This window comes from Acipenser ruthenus, unplaced genomic scaffold (assembly GCF_902713425.1).
Source record: "Acipenser ruthenus unplaced genomic scaffold, fAciRut3.2 maternal haplotype, whole genome shotgun sequence".
NCBI lineage: Eukaryota > Metazoa > Chordata > Actinopteri > Acipenseriformes > Acipenseridae > Acipenser > Acipenser ruthenus.
In genome coordinates this window covers 477-21,208 of record NW_026707649.1, presented here as the reverse complement: position 1 = coordinate 21,208, position 20,732 = coordinate 477, and the positions used below count along the sequence as shown (strand labels likewise).

General features: G+C 35.9%; 1 protein-coding gene across 1 annotated transcript; it reads right to left on the bottom strand.

Annotated features, from left to right (window-relative positions):
* Positions 1 to 312: 312 nt before the first annotated feature.
* LOC131727978 (collagen alpha-1(XXIII) chain-like) lies at positions 313 to 19,022 on the bottom strand (the record flags this gene model as incomplete). The annotated part of the gene is made up of 8 exons (XM_059019210.1): positions 313 to 456; positions 681 to 707; positions 1,003 to 1,032; positions 7,382 to 7,417; positions 8,187 to 8,240; positions 13,539 to 13,592; positions 18,364 to 18,408; positions 18,969 to 19,022. Coding segments are annotated over 8 exons (372 nt in total), but the record flags the coding sequence as incomplete, so codon positions are not given.
* Between the last annotated feature and the right edge of the window lie 1,710 nt (positions 19,023 to 20,732).

Below are 20,732 nucleotides of genomic sequence, written 5' to 3'. Positions count from 1 at the left end.
TGTGGTCACCTTTCAGGTTAACGACAGTTCAGTAAGCTGGCATGGTTCATTCGAACGTGTATGAAGCTGACCACCACACACGATTAAGGAAACACTACACAACCTGATTATTTTCACAAGAGTCAGATTTGAGTGGTGTGTAAACTCCTCAAGATCACATTTCCAGTATAGGATGTTGAGAATATGTTTGGCTAATGTGATTCATTATCTATATAAGTCCATCGTCTGTGCTGTCAGTCACAGCAGGAAGTGCACTCAGGAATGTATCAATTATTAAATGTCGTTAAATTAGAATCCCCAGATCGTTTTCTAGTCTCAAGTATGCTCCTTGTCTTCCACAGCTGCCAGTATCTCAGTTAAGACAGTTAACACACTGCGCAAATGTTAACAAAGTTTACTCACCCTTTGACCTTCCTTGCCTGGTGAACCTGGCTGACCTTCTGGCCCTGGTGGACCCTGCAAATATAAATATTAGCAAACATAACATATCAGATTCATTGGTCGGTATGGCATTCTTTAAGCCTGTAGCTTGTGTCTTTGTTTGTGAGTCACAGAGGCAGATGTCTGGGCTAAATGTTCATTCCGAACTTGGATCTTGTGACTCAGACAACAACTCATGAGTCACAGGCTTCTGAGGAGATATATTTTAACTTTATACATCTGGAAGCCAATATAATTACCTTTTCTCCCAATGGACCAGGTAAACCCTATTAAAGAAAAAAAAAGACTTTAATTAGATTTGAAAAAAAAAAATACTTCAAATACAACTATAACAAAATAGCATTTTTAGCTTTAGATGTTCTATAATGTACAATAATAGTGTACATGCTGCTTAGAAAGAAATCCAAGAATCAGGAATGCACATAGGCTATAGCCATACAGCATTAATGTACAGGTACAGTGAGTGCATTGCAATTGGTTTGAAAATTAAGTTCAATCTTTTTAAGTCATTTTTTAAAAACTGTAACTGAATTTTGATTCAGATTTAATATGAATACTTACTGGTTCTCCCTTCAGTCCTTCAGATTGACACTAAAAGAAAATAAAGGTTGCATGTTACAGGCAATGCTTGGTGAGTTTTTTGTAAGTCAATTTTTAATAATAGCTATTTAGATATATTTTGACTGGATTCAAATTGAAAGTGATGTTAGTCAATATATCCAAGGAAGATACATATTTTTTGGAAACAGATATGAATATAAAAATCTCCATTAGATGAACCCGCTTTATATCATGATTGCCTTGCAGGCATAATTTGTGATATAAAGTGGGTCATGATATAAAGCGGGTTTCATGTTTGCCTATGACAGCACATTACGAGTGCGAAAAATAAAGAAAACTAAGAGCAGTGTTTTAATACTGTACATTTTAATACTGTACATTTTAATACTGTACATTTAGTCGTTCTTTACATTTAAACAAATGCATATAGTTTACTACAGGACAAATACGTGTTGTATCATTAACTGGAACGAAACAGTTTGTGTCATTATCTAAAAGGCATGAATTGTCGACTGATGAGAGCTATCAATTAGGCGTTGACCTTGGTGTTTTTTTATGTGCACTTGTATAAGACTGACTATGGGCCGGACCAAATCAAACCCTGATCGCTCTTGCGAAAGAGTATTTATTCAATAATATCGCTAGTTTCCATACCGCATTTTCTTTATCACAAAACCAAAACTAGCCATTTCCAATCCGTGAAATAGGCGGAGAGAAGGTTTGCAGGAGTAGAAGGGACCGCCGAAAGCAACATGAAAACATGACCAATCCCCAGCCGGTATCTGTGACATTTTGAAAGGGCGGAAACAAGGCGATAACATGCGAAAAGACAGGCGAAGACAGCCAGGAAAGAAAAAAAAAATATATAAAAATCTGTGTTATACTACTGTTTCGTTTAAATATCAGTGAATGAATGCTATTGCATACAACTACTATTAGTAGTAATAATTATAAAAATATGTTTATTATTATTATTATTATTATTATTATTATTATTATTATTATTATTATCATTATTATTATTAATTATTTTTTCATGATTTTTGTAAAAATCCATACCGTGCCCTGGCTTGTGTCAGCACCATGCAATGCCAGCATCCTCATACCCGACTGGCACGGTGCTGCCCAGAGCCCTGTTGTGGACAAAGCTGTATAGTAACTGCACAAGAACGAAGATTAAAAAAAAAAAAAGGTTAGCGAGTATTATAAATTAAAATGCTGATTAAGAAAAATAAATATATATATATATATATATACACACACACACACACACACACACACACAGTGAATAGAACATCCAAAAACCAAAGTAACACTGTCGCCAGGATCAGTACTGGTACATCATACAATAAGAAGTCGAATGAAATGCTGTTCAGTGCCGTGAAAAAATTTTTAAAAAAGTTTTTAAAACAGACAGAGTCCGGGTAGTTGTATTTGTTATTATTATTATTATTATTATTATTATTATTATTATTATTATTATTATTATTATTATTATTATTATTATTTATTCTGCCGAAAACCCAAAGCAAATTTAAAAACTTCATCTTGATGCTTCTGAGATGACCTTTATAGGTATTATGTAATTTTGTTCTCTACACGGATTTATATGTTTCGAGGGGACCGCTTGGCATGCTGACACGGTATAGCCAAAATGTGCTCCCTTGGAACAATGGGCTTTTTCTTACATGTCGAGAATTTGGGCTTCATAATGTTTCTGTGTAGGCCAACATGTTGAAGTACTTTACGAGAGTAGCCAAATGTTTAAAACTAAAAGTTTATACCTTTAAAGTGGCTAAAACATTCATACATTCTTTATTAATATTCTAGTTTGTTTACATTTGTTAGCCTTGAGTTTGATCGAAGTTCAATGTAATGAAACACTGTGCCTTTAAGAAATGAATAATTTGAACAGAGGTAGGTGACGTCGCAGATCATGGATGAATATGTCCATAGACTTAAAAAAAGTGTACCGTCCGCAGTTGTAGCTTGCTACAAAGATATAAAATACAAGAAAATATATCTAAAAAGCTTTACCATCACTGATAGAGACATTGCTTTAAGCAAACCTCTCCGTGAATAGACAAGTTTATTGTTTGTACGTATTAAATAAATAATACGTATTGTTTTATAAAACATTTAACTCGAACTGTGTCAAAAACAAAAAAAATAATAAAATAGGCTAAAGAAGAAAACGGTCTTGTTCGTGTTTCGTTTAGGGTGCTACAAACACACAAACACATATGATAATAATAGGAATAATACATATACTAATATTTGATACTGTAAATCATTAATTTTAAATTATTCAGTGTTGTCTGCAAGTGTTCGATACGTCTGTGGAGCGTCTTGAGGCATGTTTTTTTTTTTTTCTTTTGCAAATATCAGGATGTTTAGTGTTATTTATTTATTTTTTTACTATTTGCTTAATACGCGATAGCTTTCGACAAGTTTGAAGTTGACTATAAAATCCGGTCCTGCGAAAGTCTTTCGATTTGATTTAAAGCTTGAATTGAGTAGTCCCCCTTCACAACCCACTTCTAGTCAACAAGCGATCGCTGCTTTTTGAAAGGTGAAAAGGGCATGTTTTGGTACTGCTAGATTTCGCTTGGAATTTTTCTCGTGTTTTATTACCGCGAATGCTTTCGTGTCCTCGTTCGCTAAGTGCTGACTTTGTTTGATTTGGTTCGACCCTATTGAATAACACTTTAGTGACGTTAGTGTTTTGTAACTGAACTGTATCCCGTTAAGACCACCGATGCAGCATTTGATAGGCTGCACACAATGTCAAATTATCAGCCGAGATGATTATTGGTCATTTTGAAAATTAATTTAACTTGTGGTTATTTAGTATAAGCCTGCCACACAGAATTTGACAGGCTGCACAAAACGTGACAATAAGCTGGTTTGTGAGATGAGAGAGGTAATTTCTCAAATAACCTATGGTGCATGGCGACTGGTTTTTGAAAAATCGTGATAATAAACGGGGTATGATATTAAGCGTGGTTCATCTGTGTGTGTGTGTGTATATATATATATATGTGTGTGTGTGTGCTTTTGTCATTTGTACTTTAAAATAATAATTGTTAAAGGTTAAAAATTAAAATATAAATACATGAAAACGATTATTAATCTAATCCTTTCAAAAACTAAAAAAAGTTCCTTTGTGTATTCCTGTTGCCTGGTAACGGATTCAGCAATCACACATAGAAAGAAAATAATGAAATTATGAAGACATCTGACTTGAAAACAATTCAAGAGAACTCACTTTCTGGTGACATGTCTAAGGTTAAGTATCTGACATGTCAATAGAGGTTAGAGGTCACATTAGTTAATAAACTCAGGACTGGACAGAGATGTTTGCATTTGGTAATGACTGGACAGTGTTAAATACTTTATTTGTTCATCTACTTAAGCAATATCTTTCCATGTTTCAGACAGCATCCAATTACAAAGAGTACGGTTTCAAAACCTGCTGACTTTTCTGGGAAATGGATACAAATATCCAGAAACTATTTGAAACATTTACCCAGTGTTTCACTGACAGTCCTGCCATTAAAAAATGATTCATAAAATATACTAGTCCTTGTCGTGGGTGATGAAACTGATATTCTTGTTCAGTCACTCCTCTTTGTAATACAATCATATGTAGAGCAAATAAACACAGATGCAAAAATGACCTCTGATTGTTACGCATGAAATACTTACATCAAATAACTGTTGTAAAAATAATCACTACTTCTAAACATTCTGTGTTATCCTGATAATAAAAGACGTCAAACTTGCTCTTTTGCATACTAATAGTGAATGTACATTGTTGATAAGTACCTGTAAAAATATGATAGTTCATGTAGTCACATGTACAATGTTACGTGTCGAGAGCACTTCCAAGCAAAACATTTGCATCGCAGGTCACCAATACCAGGGCACAAGGGTCTCGTATTACTGGCGCCATCATACAGGACCATTACACCAAGCACACCGATCCTGCTTTTCTGTGTCTGATAACTGAACGAGAATGCTGTTTGAAGTCAGTGTGAGGTTTAATCTTATCCTGGCCAGGGCTGAGTTGCAAAATAAAACTGCAGCAAGCACCTACCTCTCTGTTGCAAAACACTTTTTTGGTATCTCCATCACAATCCACAATACGTGCTTAGGGCTGGATTAACCCATCACTGGGCCCTAGGCAAGCATACACTAGCCCTGAACAAACAGCCACACACACATATACAGTACCTACACACACCTCTATATACATTATAGCCTTTATAACTAGCCCTCCACCATTTTACAACAGGTAGAATTCTCAGTTTGAAGTTATTATGAACAACTGAATGAATCTGACAGAAAATTAAACTGTAGGAGATATGCTATATACATTTCAGAATAAAACCGGAAAAAAATGAAGCTTACGTTAAATCCTGCAGCACAGCTCGACAATGGCTTTAACTGATTTAGCTACTGAATAAAAAGGCAACAGTTCAAACAAACAATGAACACCATATGAAGGTGTTTAAACTTTTTTTCACCAACGGTAGCTTCACAATAGTCCACGAAAATAAATATTAAAAAACAAACATACCTGTACATTGTTGTGTAGTCAGATATGTTACAGTTTACTGCACGCAAAGTTGTCAATGTTTCTGTGTTTTTTTGTTGATCGGGTGGGCTTTGACTTGTTTCATTAAAGAAAATGCCCTTTTCTCAAGAGCAGAGAAATCACCAATGTTTTGGCATACAAGTAAGTTTAGGTGTTACGTATGGTAGATGGCTGTAGGCCTACCCTATAGAATTCTGTACCCTTGATGATTCCACGCCGATGCAGCTGAATTTATTCAGAGACCGCTGGACGTGAACGCTTGATGGTTTTGAACAGTAGTTACATGTAATACAATGAAAATGTATATGTAAAAAAACAAAAAAAACAAAAACAAAAACGCACACATAACCGTTTTGGGGCCCCCCTTGAGTTTGGGCCCTAGGCACATGCCTAGTTTGCTTATGCGTTAATCCGGCCCTGTATGTGCTACTGCTAGCACAAGCTAAACAACAGCATGTTATATTAATTTGTGATAAGACAAGACCATATCAAAGCATTTTCTTCAACTTAAAAAAGTGCCAAAAATAAGTGCATGTTCCTCCCATACATATGCTGCTGTCTGCATGACATGACAAAAAATATCATGTAAAATATGTCATACTTTTTATATTTGTATGATTGGTTAACCTCTTACAGAACGTTAAAGCTTAAAATTACATAGCCTGTGGCCACCACTCCCACACTGAAGGGCAATTTAGGGTTGTAAATTGAAAATGGACATGTGCTTGTATCCCTTTAACATAGGACTTTGTCCTGTATTGCCTTTTCCCTCAAGCGTCTTTTAACAAGACTTTTAAAAATGGCATTCCAGTTATCTGTTTAGTAAGCAGTTACTGGGTACTTGCAACTGATTTAACTCCTGGCTTCTGTATAAACACATGGTGCCATCTGGGTGAGTATTTTGTAACTCCTGAAAGAGATTGGTCCAAAGGAACGTAGAGACGGATGGTCATTTTCCTGGGAACCAGAATCAGGGGATCGAATGTCAGGAGACAAGGCTGTCATATACTGTACAAACAGCCTTAGTGCTCTACCTTTCACCTGTTCTTCCTTTGACAGGTTACAGGCATGGGCTGTTAGTGCAGCAGTCTAGTGTGTCAGTTCACCAAAGTCTACAGCCCTGGCCAAAGGTTTTGCCATACATTAAATATTAGGATTGAAACATAATTTAAAAACAAAAAAAAACTATATGAACATAATTTAGATCATGGAATCAAAGAAACTACAAAATGATATCGCAAAAGTCTAGAAGCCATAATAGTACAGTATTTCATGTTAGATTTTGAAATGTCAAATTTTTCAATTTGTGTCAGTTTTTCGTTAAGTATATGGAAAACTACAAAGCGATATGTAATTCAATATGTAAACTTAACATTATTCAGCAGGTTTCATTTGACTTTATTCAGCAAAATTAGTTCATTCTGCAAAGCTTTTGGCCATAGCTGTACATACCTTTAGTTAAATCATTTGCATTTTGTCCTCTACACATACTGTACTATCTGTTTATTTTTAGTTAATAAGAGAGCCATTGCACTACAAGCAGGTGTAAGGATCAATAATCAATAAAATATAATCAATAAAATATCAAATGTTAAAATATTATAATAAACATACAAAGTTATATGCATACAAACAGGTTGCTATGCATACAATACAAAAATATGTATTATTATAGCATATGTATATTCTGTACCATATAAAAAGCCCATGATTCTTATTTAAATTATGCTATTAATGGAAAAATGAATGTATAAAAAAGTAATTGCTGAATGCACTTACAGATAGACCTGGTGGACCTGGAATACCTATATCCCCCTATAAAAAAAATAAAAAAAACAATGAATCAGCTGAGACTTTGTTGTATATCATTGATCAATAAACTTGCAGTAAAAGCACGATGTGTGAAATATATTGAAATAGACACAGTCAATAAGTCCTGCAATTTAGTTTCAAAAAGGTAAATTAGCACTGTGCAAAGAGATTTTACTGGGGCAAGAGCAGAATTAAAATGTCCACAAAACAGCCTCTCAAGGATTCTTAATCTGCAGAAAATCAATGAACATGTAACACACAATGTAACTCTCCTTACTAGCCCTAATGCAAGTTTACCATGGTATGTGCCGACAGTAATTTTGAAACTGTATCATCTTTTTTCCATACTAACCTCATATTCAAAAATACAACAAACAATTATAACCATAAACTACATATTGTTCTTCTTTTGGAAGAAACACCCTAGCACTTCCTGTTCCATACTAAAAACTGAATTTGAACCAACAGCAAGTGCATTATTTCTTTTAACAACGCGTTAAATGTTGCTGATTATTTCCAGTGTAACACAGTCCTAATTTCAATGCAGTTGCTAATACAAAATCAGAAGGATTGTCTGCGGCCTACATTCATGCAATTCGAGTGTGCAATGTACACATGACAGAAACACAATGTGCCGCTAGACGATGGTATTGACATCTCTATTCATTCCAAGTTCATTTTGTGTTCATATTTGGAAAACACAAACTCAGGTCAAAATGACTTGGAATTTTTTAAAAAAATATAGATGTACGTACAGATCTGACATACTTACTTTTTCACCCATGGGGCCGCTAAGACCAGGAGGGCCAGGATCACCTTTCAAACCCTGTTTAAAACATTCAAACATAGACCATTTAAATAAAAGAAGAATCACAAATCATTTGATAAACTGTTACCATATTGTGCATCCAGCAATGCTGTTGTTGTCATCATCAATCATGTACACTTAATTCTCAAGTCTTAATAAGACTTGCAACATAAACCTGTTGGGAGGAGGCATATTAATGTCCTTTTCTAAAACAGTAAACATATATGCCAAAACAGTTGTGGTGTTCATTTCAGGGAGATGTCTGATTCAATCTCTGCCATTCCAGTACTTCAAGTACAGAATTTCAATACACACTCTGGTCTGTAAGAGGGTGTGGAGCTTGATTCCCTGCCACTTTGTGGCCAATATCAGAAAGGTTGGTCTTTGCACTGTGGGGTGGGAAAGTTACTGCTGAATAAATACTGTGAATAAAATGCTAGAAGTAATTACTCACGGACAAGTGCTTAATTTAACAACAAGCTGTGTCTGAATTTACTGCAACCCATGTCAGCGTCCCACTACACACATTAGATAAATCTTGTAAAGACAAATTCATACAGTGATGCAATATGAATGTGTAGGATTATATCAGTAGATTATTAATTAATATAAATGAAACATGAATTACTTAATAAATAGGGCAGCAATGTGGAGTAGTGGTTAGGGCTCTGGACTCTTGACCGGAGGGTTGTGGGTTCAATCCCAGGTGGGGACACTGCTGCTGTACCCTTAAGCAAGGTACTTTACCTAGATTGCTCCAGTATAAACTGTATAAATGGGTAGTTGTATATAAAAACAATGTGATATCTTTTAACAATTGTAAGTCGCCCTGGATAAGGGCGTCTGCTAAGAAATAAATAAATAAATCAATAATAATAACACTGTGTAACAATTTTTTTTTTTTTTTGTTCCTGGGTAGTAAGTGTTATTTCCTAATTGCTTATGCCTCAAAAGTATAGAAAATGGCTATTATTCCCCACAAACTTTGCTTTTGTGACCAGGACAGTGATATTTTGAAATTGACCTATTTCCAATGAGAAAACGGGCGAATTTGTGTCTTTTCGTTCACATAAAGATTATACTGTAAATCACTTTCACGAATCAGCCCCCAAATGTAGTCTCCCATCATGTTCTCGTTATACTGTCCTTCACTGACAGCTCATCCAGGAGCCTCAAAGCCGTGCTGCTCCATAATGGTAACAACTACCCGTCTCTTCCCCTGGCTCACTCGGTGCACCTCAAAGAGGATTACAACAGCATCAAGACCTTGCTGGACGCCTTGAAGTATGATGAGTACGGCTGGGACCCCCGGAAGGTGCTGATGCCACCACTGCACATCAAATTGGGCCTTATGAAACAATTTGTCAGAGCTCTAGATAAGGAGTCGGCAGCCTTCAAGTACCTTCAAGACTTCTTCCCTAAGCTGTCTGAGGCAAAGGTCAAAGCCGGTGTCTTCATCGGACCACAGATAAAGAAGATCCTGGAGTGGAATGAATTCCCCAAGAAGCTCACTAGTAAGGAGAAAGCGGCTTGGAACAGCTTTGTCGCAGTGGTTCGGGGCTTCCTGGGCAATCACAAGGCCGAAAACTATGTGGAGCTGGTTGAGACTCTGGTGAAGAACTACGGCACAATGGGCTGTAGGATGTCCCTCAAAGTCCATATCCTTGATGCTCGTCTTGATAAATTCAAGGAGAACATGGGAGTGTACTCGGAGGAGCAAGGCGAGCGCTTCCACCAGGATATACTGGACTTTGAACGCCGCTACCAAGGACAGTATAACGAGAACATGATGGGAGACTACATTTGGGGGCTGATTCGTGAAAGTGATTTACAGTATAATCGTAAATCTCGAAAAACTACTCACTTGTAAATCTTTTATAGTCATTTTTGTATTACTTTAGTATAAATACATGTTAATTTGGATTCATATGTTGTTTTTTTCTGACTTTATGTGAACGAAAAGACACAAATTCGCCCGTTTTCTCATTGGAAATAAGTAAATTTCAAAATATCACTGTCCTGGTCACAAAAGCAAAGTTTGTGGGGAATAATAGCCATTTTCTATACTTTTGAGGCATAAGCAATTAGGAAATAACACTTACTACCCAGGAACAAAAATTGTGTTACATAGTGTAATAAATACATTTTAAATACAGCCATTTATAAAGAGCTACTTTGTAACAAGGCTGTCTTACAGTTAAACTCTTTTAAAAAATACAACAAATGTACAACGGAACAGGTGCATATACAGTGGCTCTCAAAAGTATTCACCCGCTTGGACTTTTCCACATTTTATTGTGTTACAACATGGAATCAAAATGGATTAAATTAGGAGTTTTTGCCACTGATCAACACAAAAAAAGTTCATAATGTCAAAGTGAAAAATAAAATCTACAAATTGTTCTAAATTAATTACAAATACAAAACAGAAAATAATTGATTGCATAAGTATTCAACCCCTTGAGTCAATATTTGGTAGAGGCACCTTTGGCAGCAATTACAGCCATGAGTCAATTTTTGCCCATTGTTCTTTGCAAAATTGCTCAAGCTCCGTCAAGTTGAACGGGGACTTTTGGTGAACAGCAATTTTCAACTCTTTCCACATATTCTGAATTGGATTGAGGTCCGGGCTTTGACTGGGCCACTCCAGGACATTGACCTTTTTGTTTTTAAGCCAATCCAGTATGGCTTTGGCTGTATGTTTGGGGCCATTGTCCTGCTGGAAGATGAATCTTCTCCCAAGTCCCAGGTCTCTTGCAGATTTCAGCAGGTTTTCCTCCAGGATTTCTCTGTACTTTGCTGCATCCATTTTGCCCTCTATCTTGACGTGCTTTCCAGGCCCTGACGCAGAGAAGGATCCCCATAGCATGATGCCGCCACCACCATGCTTCACGGTAGGGATGGTGTTCTCAGGATGATGTGTGGTGTTACGCTTGCACCAAACATAGCGCTTAGCGTTGAGGCCAAAAACCTCTATTTTGGTCTCATCAGACCATAGAATCTTCTTCCACTTGGTCTCAGAGTCTCCCACATGCCTTCTGGCAAACTCTAGCCGAGATTTGATGTGAGTTTTTTTCAACAATGGCTTTCTTTTTGCCACTCTCCCATAAAGGCCAGTTTTGTGAAGCACCTGGGCTATTGCCTTTAGAGTTGCCATAGGCCTCTTGGTGGCCTCCCTGACTAGTGCCCTTCTCGCCTGGATACTCAGTTTTTGAGGACGGCCTGTTCTAGGTCATGTCATGACCCACATGCAACCTAAGTTGCGATGATGGTTTTCTATAAACGTTGCCATTCCAGGAACAGTATACTGAGATAGGTATTTTTGCCTAAACATTTGATGCAGTTTTATGCTCTGCTGATACAGTGTCCTGTATGCAATTTCAGTGCTCTCCCAGAAAGATCCTGAATTTAGCAGCAGTATTGTGCTACTTTATTACTTTACTACCTCCATTTGGAACAACTCATCCAGGGAAGTGAACCATTTTAAATGACTTCCACAGAATCACAACTGACATTGATCTGACATCCGTTCCTGAACAATTTTATATGCAATTTAATAAATATAAAATGCATATGTATGCTCATCTGAGACAGGCTAATTGCATTTTTATGTATCAATCATTGAAAGGTCCTGCAAAGACGTATTGCAAGCTACAGCACTGCACAAGCTTCAGCAATTAATATAAAATACGATGGCATTTCTTACAGAAATTGTTTGTTTTCAGTGTCCCCTGTGCATTTAATGAATTTACTGCCCTCTATTATATTTGCTTTCTCTGCAGCAAGTCAATATTTATGGCATAATGAATAAGCCATATAGACAACCTCTGACAGCTCATCTCCAGGACCACCTGCATGGACCTTTGCTACCCTAACTCACCAATCTGGGACATAAACACTGACCCTGCAAATACTGTAGATTTACTATGGAAACATATTTAATAAATGAAAAAGGATTTTCATTTTTTTTTTACAGTTATGATTTATATTATTATGATTAAACATTTCTACTTTACATAAAGGGCAGTTTTGTTGATTCATATATGGCAATGTATTTTCATGTCAGATAACTTATTGTAAAAAAGATTAAGAAAGCTGTGTATGCTAGTTTTTCATCCACATGACTATCTATATCTATATCTATATATATATATATATATATATATATATATATATATATATATATATATATATATATATATATATATATATATATATATATATATATATATATACACACACAGTATACTGTTTTTTTTGTTATAGAGGTGGACATTATACAAGTAGTGCAAATTATACAAAAACAAAATAATATAACCCAAGGTAGCTCAGCCTATTACATTAAAAGAATTACGGCATACATTCAAGCAATCACAAAAAGACATCTTAGAACATAAAACATATAAGAGAAAATATTTTTCCAAAGGTCCCTGATCCCCTCTAGGAGATCTCTGCTTCGCGCTGCCCTATTGGGAACTCAGTTGCTGAAGACTTCTCTATAAGCAGCCCCATCTTGAACACTCATGTGCAGCAGTGACTGGTTTGTGATTACATCCCAAGGTTGCCCTGCACACACAGTCATTGTCAGGAGACGATGTTGCATTGTTAGCCTCTGTTCAGATTTCAGCATGAATGGGAGAATGGGGATTTGGAGTTCTGATTTTCTGAGACACAGGTTTAGCACACCAGGGCACAAGTGTCCTCAGCCACTGGTATAGCAAGGCTGATTGACTTCTAATTATAAACATCCTGTGTATATGACAGAAAACTGCTGAAATACTGTATCAGCTTTCATATCCAAAAACCTGCTCCACTTGGAAAGAATCTGCCCAGTAGCTACCTTCTTATGTCACCCTTTTGGAAAACTGCTACAAAAAGTTAATTCCTAACACTTTTTATGCAAACCATTTAACTTTTCAAGGTCGCGTGTTTTATTTTCTAGATCAACACTGTCAGACATGGTGAAATGCACATGAGATATGCTGAACCATATCTCTTATCCTTTGAAGATCTGTGGAACAAGATCTCACCAAGTAACAGAAATGTCTTAAAGGGTGGTATAGAAATGATTTAGGGGTTACGGAAGGAAATGCATTTGTCATTTTCCATGCTGTCAGCATAATGAAAGATTAGAATGTACCTGTACAGATGTTATGAGCAAACTTCAAGCAATAGTATTGCAGGAAGAGATTGCACAGCTTGTCATCATAATTTCTTCCAATACAACAAAAGGAGAATAACTTCTTTGGACGGCTATATTTAATTTATAATAAATATATTATAAATGTGTCATTGCAAAAGCTACTGTTAACTTACTTCTTTTCCTGGTTTGCCTGCAGGACCATATTCCCCTTTCTCGCCATTTTCACCCTGAAAAAGAAAACAAGACAAAAAAGACCACTGTTTTATATGTCGTTCTTACTGTACATTAATAACATGCAGTTACACCCTTTTTTGACTTTCTGACATTTATTGCATAAGAATAAAGCATTATGTCCATCAAAATCCAGAACTAGCAACATAATATGTTTGTAAAATAAATGAATAAGCTTGATGGCTCATAGATACAGCATATGCATTATTTTCCTGTTCTATGCTGCCAATCAATCAGAATTTCTTTCTTTTTTTTGAGTGGCTTGTCATAATAAGCTAGACTCCCAGTCAGATTGTCATTGTAATGAAACATACTGTGCTACTTCTACAATTGTGATTTCACCATTTATTATAACAAATAACATACACCAAAACTGTACATATAAGGCTATAATTCTCTCTCAGGTTTCTCATGATTTATATGTCACCAAAAACCCTTGATAGATTTACATCCTTATTATGCACAGTTGGGTGTAGATTATTATTATTATTATTATTATTATTATTATTATTATTATTATTATTATTATTATTATTATTGTCTAAGTTGAGCTAATGCGAGGTTATCGTACCATCACCCTGTGGCTTGGACATGCCTAGCTGTTGACCTGAAGGAGGATGAATAATTTCTCATTGCAATACATTAAACAGCATTATAAAACGGATTGTTAGAATGCTGCATGCTGATTGGTCCATCAGTGTTCCAAGCTGTTACAATATCCAGCATAATGTCACGATTAGGAACTAATTAGGAACAAAGGCAAATCACTGCACCTGTGCTTAACCACGTATCACTGCACCACCAAAATCAATGAAAACACCTGTCAAAATACCTGCTGTCATGGAAGATAGTGAAGACATCAAGGTGTCTTTTCATATCTTCCAGTTTATATTAATTTGCACTACAAATCAGTTTGCAATTTAAACAAGACGCTGTTTTGGTATTTTATTTGTAAACCAGTAATTTTCTGTAACTTCGGTCAGATCCAGTTGTCAGATATTCAGTTTTATTTTCCTCCTTTTAGTTGGTATCAGCGTCATTTTGTTAAACTGACTCTTGAATAATTTTCAACTGTGGACATTTTTTAAAAATTATGACTATTTACATTATTACACGCAATGTCTTATCCATCCAGCTCGCCTTTTTCACTGCCTCTCTTCTCATTTACTACAGTGCACTCACTCTCTTTACATGTTCAAAAATGTAACACTGATGTGATAGAAAAAAAAACTTGAAATGAAATTAATACCACAAAACAAACAAATTTGTCTGTTAATGCTTAAATGTCACTTTGCCTTGAGAATTCATCAAGTTCATTGCATAGGGCCTTAATAACTCAAGATCCAGCGAATGGGCAGGCAAAGGTAACCTGCATTTCCTTTTGGTTGCTGTGAATCATTACTTTCCTGACACAGGTGGGTGTATCAAGATAATAATGCCCCCACCCATCAATCCAGAAGGTTCAAGGACTAACTGACAACCCATAGCCATCTTGACGTGCTTTTCCCAATCCAATTAAAGCCCTATGGGATAAACTTGACATCTGGGACAGGCAGCCTCAACCTCATTTTTTGTTCATTAGAAATCTGCCCCTTCTTAATCTTCATGAAGCTCCCAAGCAATGGTTACTTGATGAGCGAAACCATTACAGTAACAACCAACGGCCCACTTACAGTAATACAGTAATCCATCACATATCCGCCCTAACCATTTATCCACCATGATCAACCTCTTCAGCAACGTTAGTTTATTATTCAACAGAGAAGATTAGGTCAGAGATTGTAGATCCTACCAAAGCTCTCGTACACTGTGTTGTATGTGCTCAGTGCGCAACCATTGCTGGTAGTGTCATGAGCTGTTCGCTGTTGTTGATATGTAAATAAATCCTGTTCGCCTGCGGGACGTATCAACTTCAACCTCCATCACAATCTCCTGCCTTTCACTCAGCAGGGAACGCATGCACCCACACGGCAGACGGCTACTCTGTCACAAGCATTCACCCTGTATCTTTCTAAACAAGGGAAAAAACTGTGTATAATGGTATTTAAAACAGAATAAACTTATCCGCCTTTTTACATATCCGCCCTTACTTTGGTCCCACCGCAGTCAGATACGCGATGGATTACTGTATTAAAATCACTGGACAACATACATCAAAAATTGAACAAATTTGGCTAAGCAGAAGGTAAAGTAGATGGAGATTTCTGAACCTAAAGACTTGACTTCATTAAGATTGAGTGGAGAGACCAGTAGACAGTAAATCTCTCAATACAGTGTGGATAATCTCTTCTCTTAGCGCTACACAAGAACAATGCAGGGATCTTATTAAACGATAATGTGCCCCATAACGTTGAACAAAAAGATACTCACAAAGTCAATGTCACAAATAATCTACAATTGCATTTATTACTCTGCAACTCATTTCTCTACAGAGTGTACTTATGGGATCCCTGTGCCCAAACAAATACACTGTAATGTAATAAAAAGGAACAGTAATGTGACACGTGAAGAGTAATCTAGAGGTAAAAACTGAAGAATTCCAGCAACTTTTTCAATAATTCATCCAACTTTAAACACTCAATGATGAACTCTAAACTAATTAGACTATTAGTGTTATGATGAAGGTACTGTATTATCTGAAATATAATAAATAGGTGTTTTAATTGAATTAAGATCAGCTGATTAATCACACCTGTGGGCTTTGATCAATTAAAAAATAATTGATTAATTCATCTTGTCTATGTATGCGGTATCAAAAAACAATGCACGAAAAATACATATTTAAAAAGGGCAGAGGGCACTTCCAAAGACCTTGGCAAAGGGGGAACTGGAATGTATGCGCAATATTTCACAATATATCAGATGATTAATCAATCAATAGGAAATGCCAAGATTAAAACCTCTAATAATAAACAATATTATTAACTTTAAAACCAGACAGTTTTAGACAGACTATAGCCTTAAACTAAAGCAAGAATGCAACACTGCATATATTGTACAACTTAATTTCTGATATATGCACACTACAGTACCTCATGCATCTACTTTCATTCCGTACTACGACAAAGATCATTCTCCATTCACAGCCAGCCAATGTTATTTCTAATAAGAGAGGCAACAATAGTTATTGGATTTCATATAGTCTGATACCATGCCTATCACAAGTACCACATTTCTCACTCTGCATTCCGGACATTACATATTACATAGTGCTACATAGGGTCATTCCCTAATTACCAGTAATTCCATTATGTGCATGTTCACTACATAGTTTCCTACACATTAATATATGGCTATTCTAAATTTGAAGTCTAGTTTCCTGAATTTAAGGCTTAGGAAGTTGACAGGCACAGTATGGTACTATACTTGCAGTCAAGGTATGGCTTGGTCATACTGCTCTATAAAGCTAACCGTTTACCTCTTTCCAAGCACAGCATACCGTGACCCACTGTCATGTAAATTCTAGAAGCAAGCCAGCCCCCCAGTTTTGGTTACATTCCCATGCCAATGTGAACAATCTTTCTGATGCAACAAATTGGCAATGTGATATCTGTCATAATGTCGGCCCAAGAGTATCAAATGCTATTATTACACCATTGCTGCTATATTGTTGTTTAATACATTTGATAATTAATTATAAATAATAATTGTAATTGTTAGCAATGAGTGATTCCTGTATTGCCTGATCATAAAATTATTATTATTATTATTATTTATTTCTTAGCAGACGCCCTTATCCAGGGCGACTTACAATTCTTACAACATATCACATTATTTTTTACAAAACCTCCAGGTTAAAATTGACAGGAGAAAGGCCTTCAAGAAAAACATAAAATGTCCACTTACAGATTGCACTTACAGTATCCAGTTATGAAAAAAGCCTTGTAAAACATTTTAAGTTAATTATCTAATTCAGTGTGTTTCCAATAGGCCTCCAGCTTGAGTTCCCATATCTCTAAGTTGAACAAGTTAATTTGTCTGATTTTACCAGCTCAAGTTGAATTCCAGTTCCTTGTGCATCCATTTCAAAGTATTGTCTGCATTTATTTGACTTGTGGAATTTGACAAATCTTGACCCAAGGTACAATGTTAATTGAGCCAGACTGGCACTGGCCTACCGCTTTCAGCCGTTCCATGCTAGAAACATGCATTTCTAAAATTGAGAAAAGCATTGTACAATGACGGTATGATGACATCATAAATCTAGGAAAAGAATGTTCCATTATGGGTGCCAAAGTTTGCGGTAGTTAAATCCAAGAATCTGATCATTACTGATTTATTAGTGTACATCTTCAACATTCTTAATGGTGTCATGAATGCATCGTTCAGCATATCACATATTGCACACATTCTAAACTATATCAAAACTGGACAGCAGACTCTTTTCCTACATCCCAAAGGTGGTATTTACAGTTCGATCTTGTAGTCTAACAACATACAAAGTTTCAGGCCAAATGATATATTATAGCCTGGTGGACAGGTATTTTAAAATGTATTGTGCATTATATGTTAGTGCAGCGCAGCACCTGCATTTGTATGTGACCTATGATTACAAATACATTTCCTCTGCAATACAATTCCCCAAAGCAAATCAGAGCTCCCTGCTCCACCAGTTTCAATAACCCAGGGGTAAAAAGCATATAACCATAAACCCCCTACATCAATCAGTGCACTCAAAACCAACAAAAACCATAAGCTTTTAGAGGATTCAGGTACAGTCTATAATGCAATACTAATGCCTTGCTGGACAGCAAAAGAATAACTCACTTTTTCACCATTGATCCCATTATTACCCACAGGTCCCGATTCTCCCTAGAATAATATGAGAAAAACATGTAACTAAAAGACCTTTAAATTCTTTCTACAGCCTATTTCTTTTTCTTTTGGTTTGTTTTAGCAATGGCTATAATTAAAAAAATATAATTAAATGCTAAGAGAAAAAATATACAAAATATACAAAATACACTAACAGACACGTTACTGAGCAACTTTATATATATAATACAGTGAAGGAGACACAACTTAGAATTAGAAATGGTTCTAATAAATCCATGTACTTCTAAACTTTATTGTTAGTGGAGTTTCCAGAAGCCAGCGGGAAGCACTGCACTGGCATTAGTCTTGTGTTTCATTACCCTTCTGGGCTGATAAAGGCCATACATCCTGATCTATTTCAGGTAGAGGGTTGTGTGTTTGTTACATTTTAAAAATATCATTAGGAGTTGTGTCTCTTGCCAACCACAACTTGCTCACAGTTATCACATACCTATGGACATTTAAACACACACCTGGTGCAGTGATCATATCTTAATTGTTTTGTTGTCTGATGTGCTTAAGTGAGAACAGACCTCCCCCAAAGTTATGTGTCTTACCTGTGGCCCTGCCTGGCCTCTTATCCCAGGAGTACCATCAGATCCTTTGTCACCCTAAAAAAAAAAAGATAAAGCTATGTATATAATTGGTAGGCAGCAACAGCAGAGATGAAGCAACACTTTTGTGGCAAGTTCACAGTAACACTGCCTCTCCTCTTTATCATGTTGCTTAAATCAAAGGCTATGAAGCCAAAATAGGGACTTTGAAACAATTTGTTTTTCCAGAAATCAGTTTAATTTAAATCAAGGAGTTCAAGTCTTCATGGAGTTCAAGTTCTATGAATAAGGCCCACCAAGCCTATCAGGTTACATATTTAGTGTTTTAAAAAAAAATAATCAATACCTCTATACAATTTTAAATGATGCTGCTCTAATCCACAATGTGCTTATAAGACATAGATGGATTTACGATAATTACATTTAAGGAACCATTTAATAGATTCATGAATCCTTAACAACAATGTGACATAAATAATTGACTCTGGTATGACTTTTCAATGATAGCTATTATTAGTATTACACCAAGATCATGACATAGTGGTAGTCTGTGACACAGTGGTCCTTGTTTTCCTGATTACAGTAGCTGTGTCAGATACAAATGCTCTTACTAGTCAGGCAACGGCTATTGCACCTCTTTCAAACCTAGCTTTTACCCATTTTAATTACAATAACTAACAGAATGTACAGCTACGGACAAATGTTTTTCATCACCCAACATAATCAACTAATTTTGCTTCATAACGTCAAATGAAACCTGCTGAATAATGTTACGTTAACATATTTAATTACATACTGCTTTGTAGTTTTCCATATACTTAACGAAAAACTGACAGAAATTGTGACATTTCGAAATCTAACATGAAATACTGTGCTACTGGTACTAAAAGTAGACTTGTGCAACATAATTTTGTAGTTTCTTTGATTACATAATGTTAAATAAACTCTCTCCAGTAGCTGACCAAGTTGAGTAATATACGGTTGTGTCAGTTGCAGTTGGAACCTGGCAGACAGCCTGCCGGTCTCTCAGTCACTGCTACTGTGCTGTAATAAAGACACATATGTACCTCTCTCAAGCTGTTTGTAGTTTATCTCCTTTGTATAACATTGTCACGCAATGTGCTACTTTATTTCCTAATAGTTGTAAATAAAATGGTCACACAACTTAGGAATACAAAGCTTGGTTAGAAAACAAGTCAAAGAACGTGTTCAAAAAGTTATAATAGCAAAAACCCTGATATGTCATCAGTTAATGAGCAATTGAATTAAAAAAAGAAAAAAATCTGTTATTTGAACACTGGGATTAATCAATATAAAGGAGAATTTGAATCTTTGAAAGGGTTGTCATTTCTGATGCTTCAGAATGTTCTCCTTCAATTAGTCTCTTTGATTTTCAACATGATTTTGAAGAGCGAAACCCAACGTAAACATGCAGTGCCTGTGGGATTTTGAAACAAAGCCAGTCGCATATCAGCAATTAAGGAAATTAACAAACTGCATCAATATTATTATAACCTTGCCATGTGTCACTTTTGCACAAACAAAAGTTCTCATTGTCATAACATTGTAAAACATAGAACAGACAGAACAACAGACAAGCACCATACACCCCCAGAGATACTCAAAAACTTGTGCTAAAGATGGTTCTTACTGCTGGACAGAGAAAAATGTAATTTGAATTACTTACACTATGTTCACCTTTAAATTACAGGTTTGAATGTATGCACATTTGCATTTAGACTATTACGGTTCCCCTACTTGTATTGA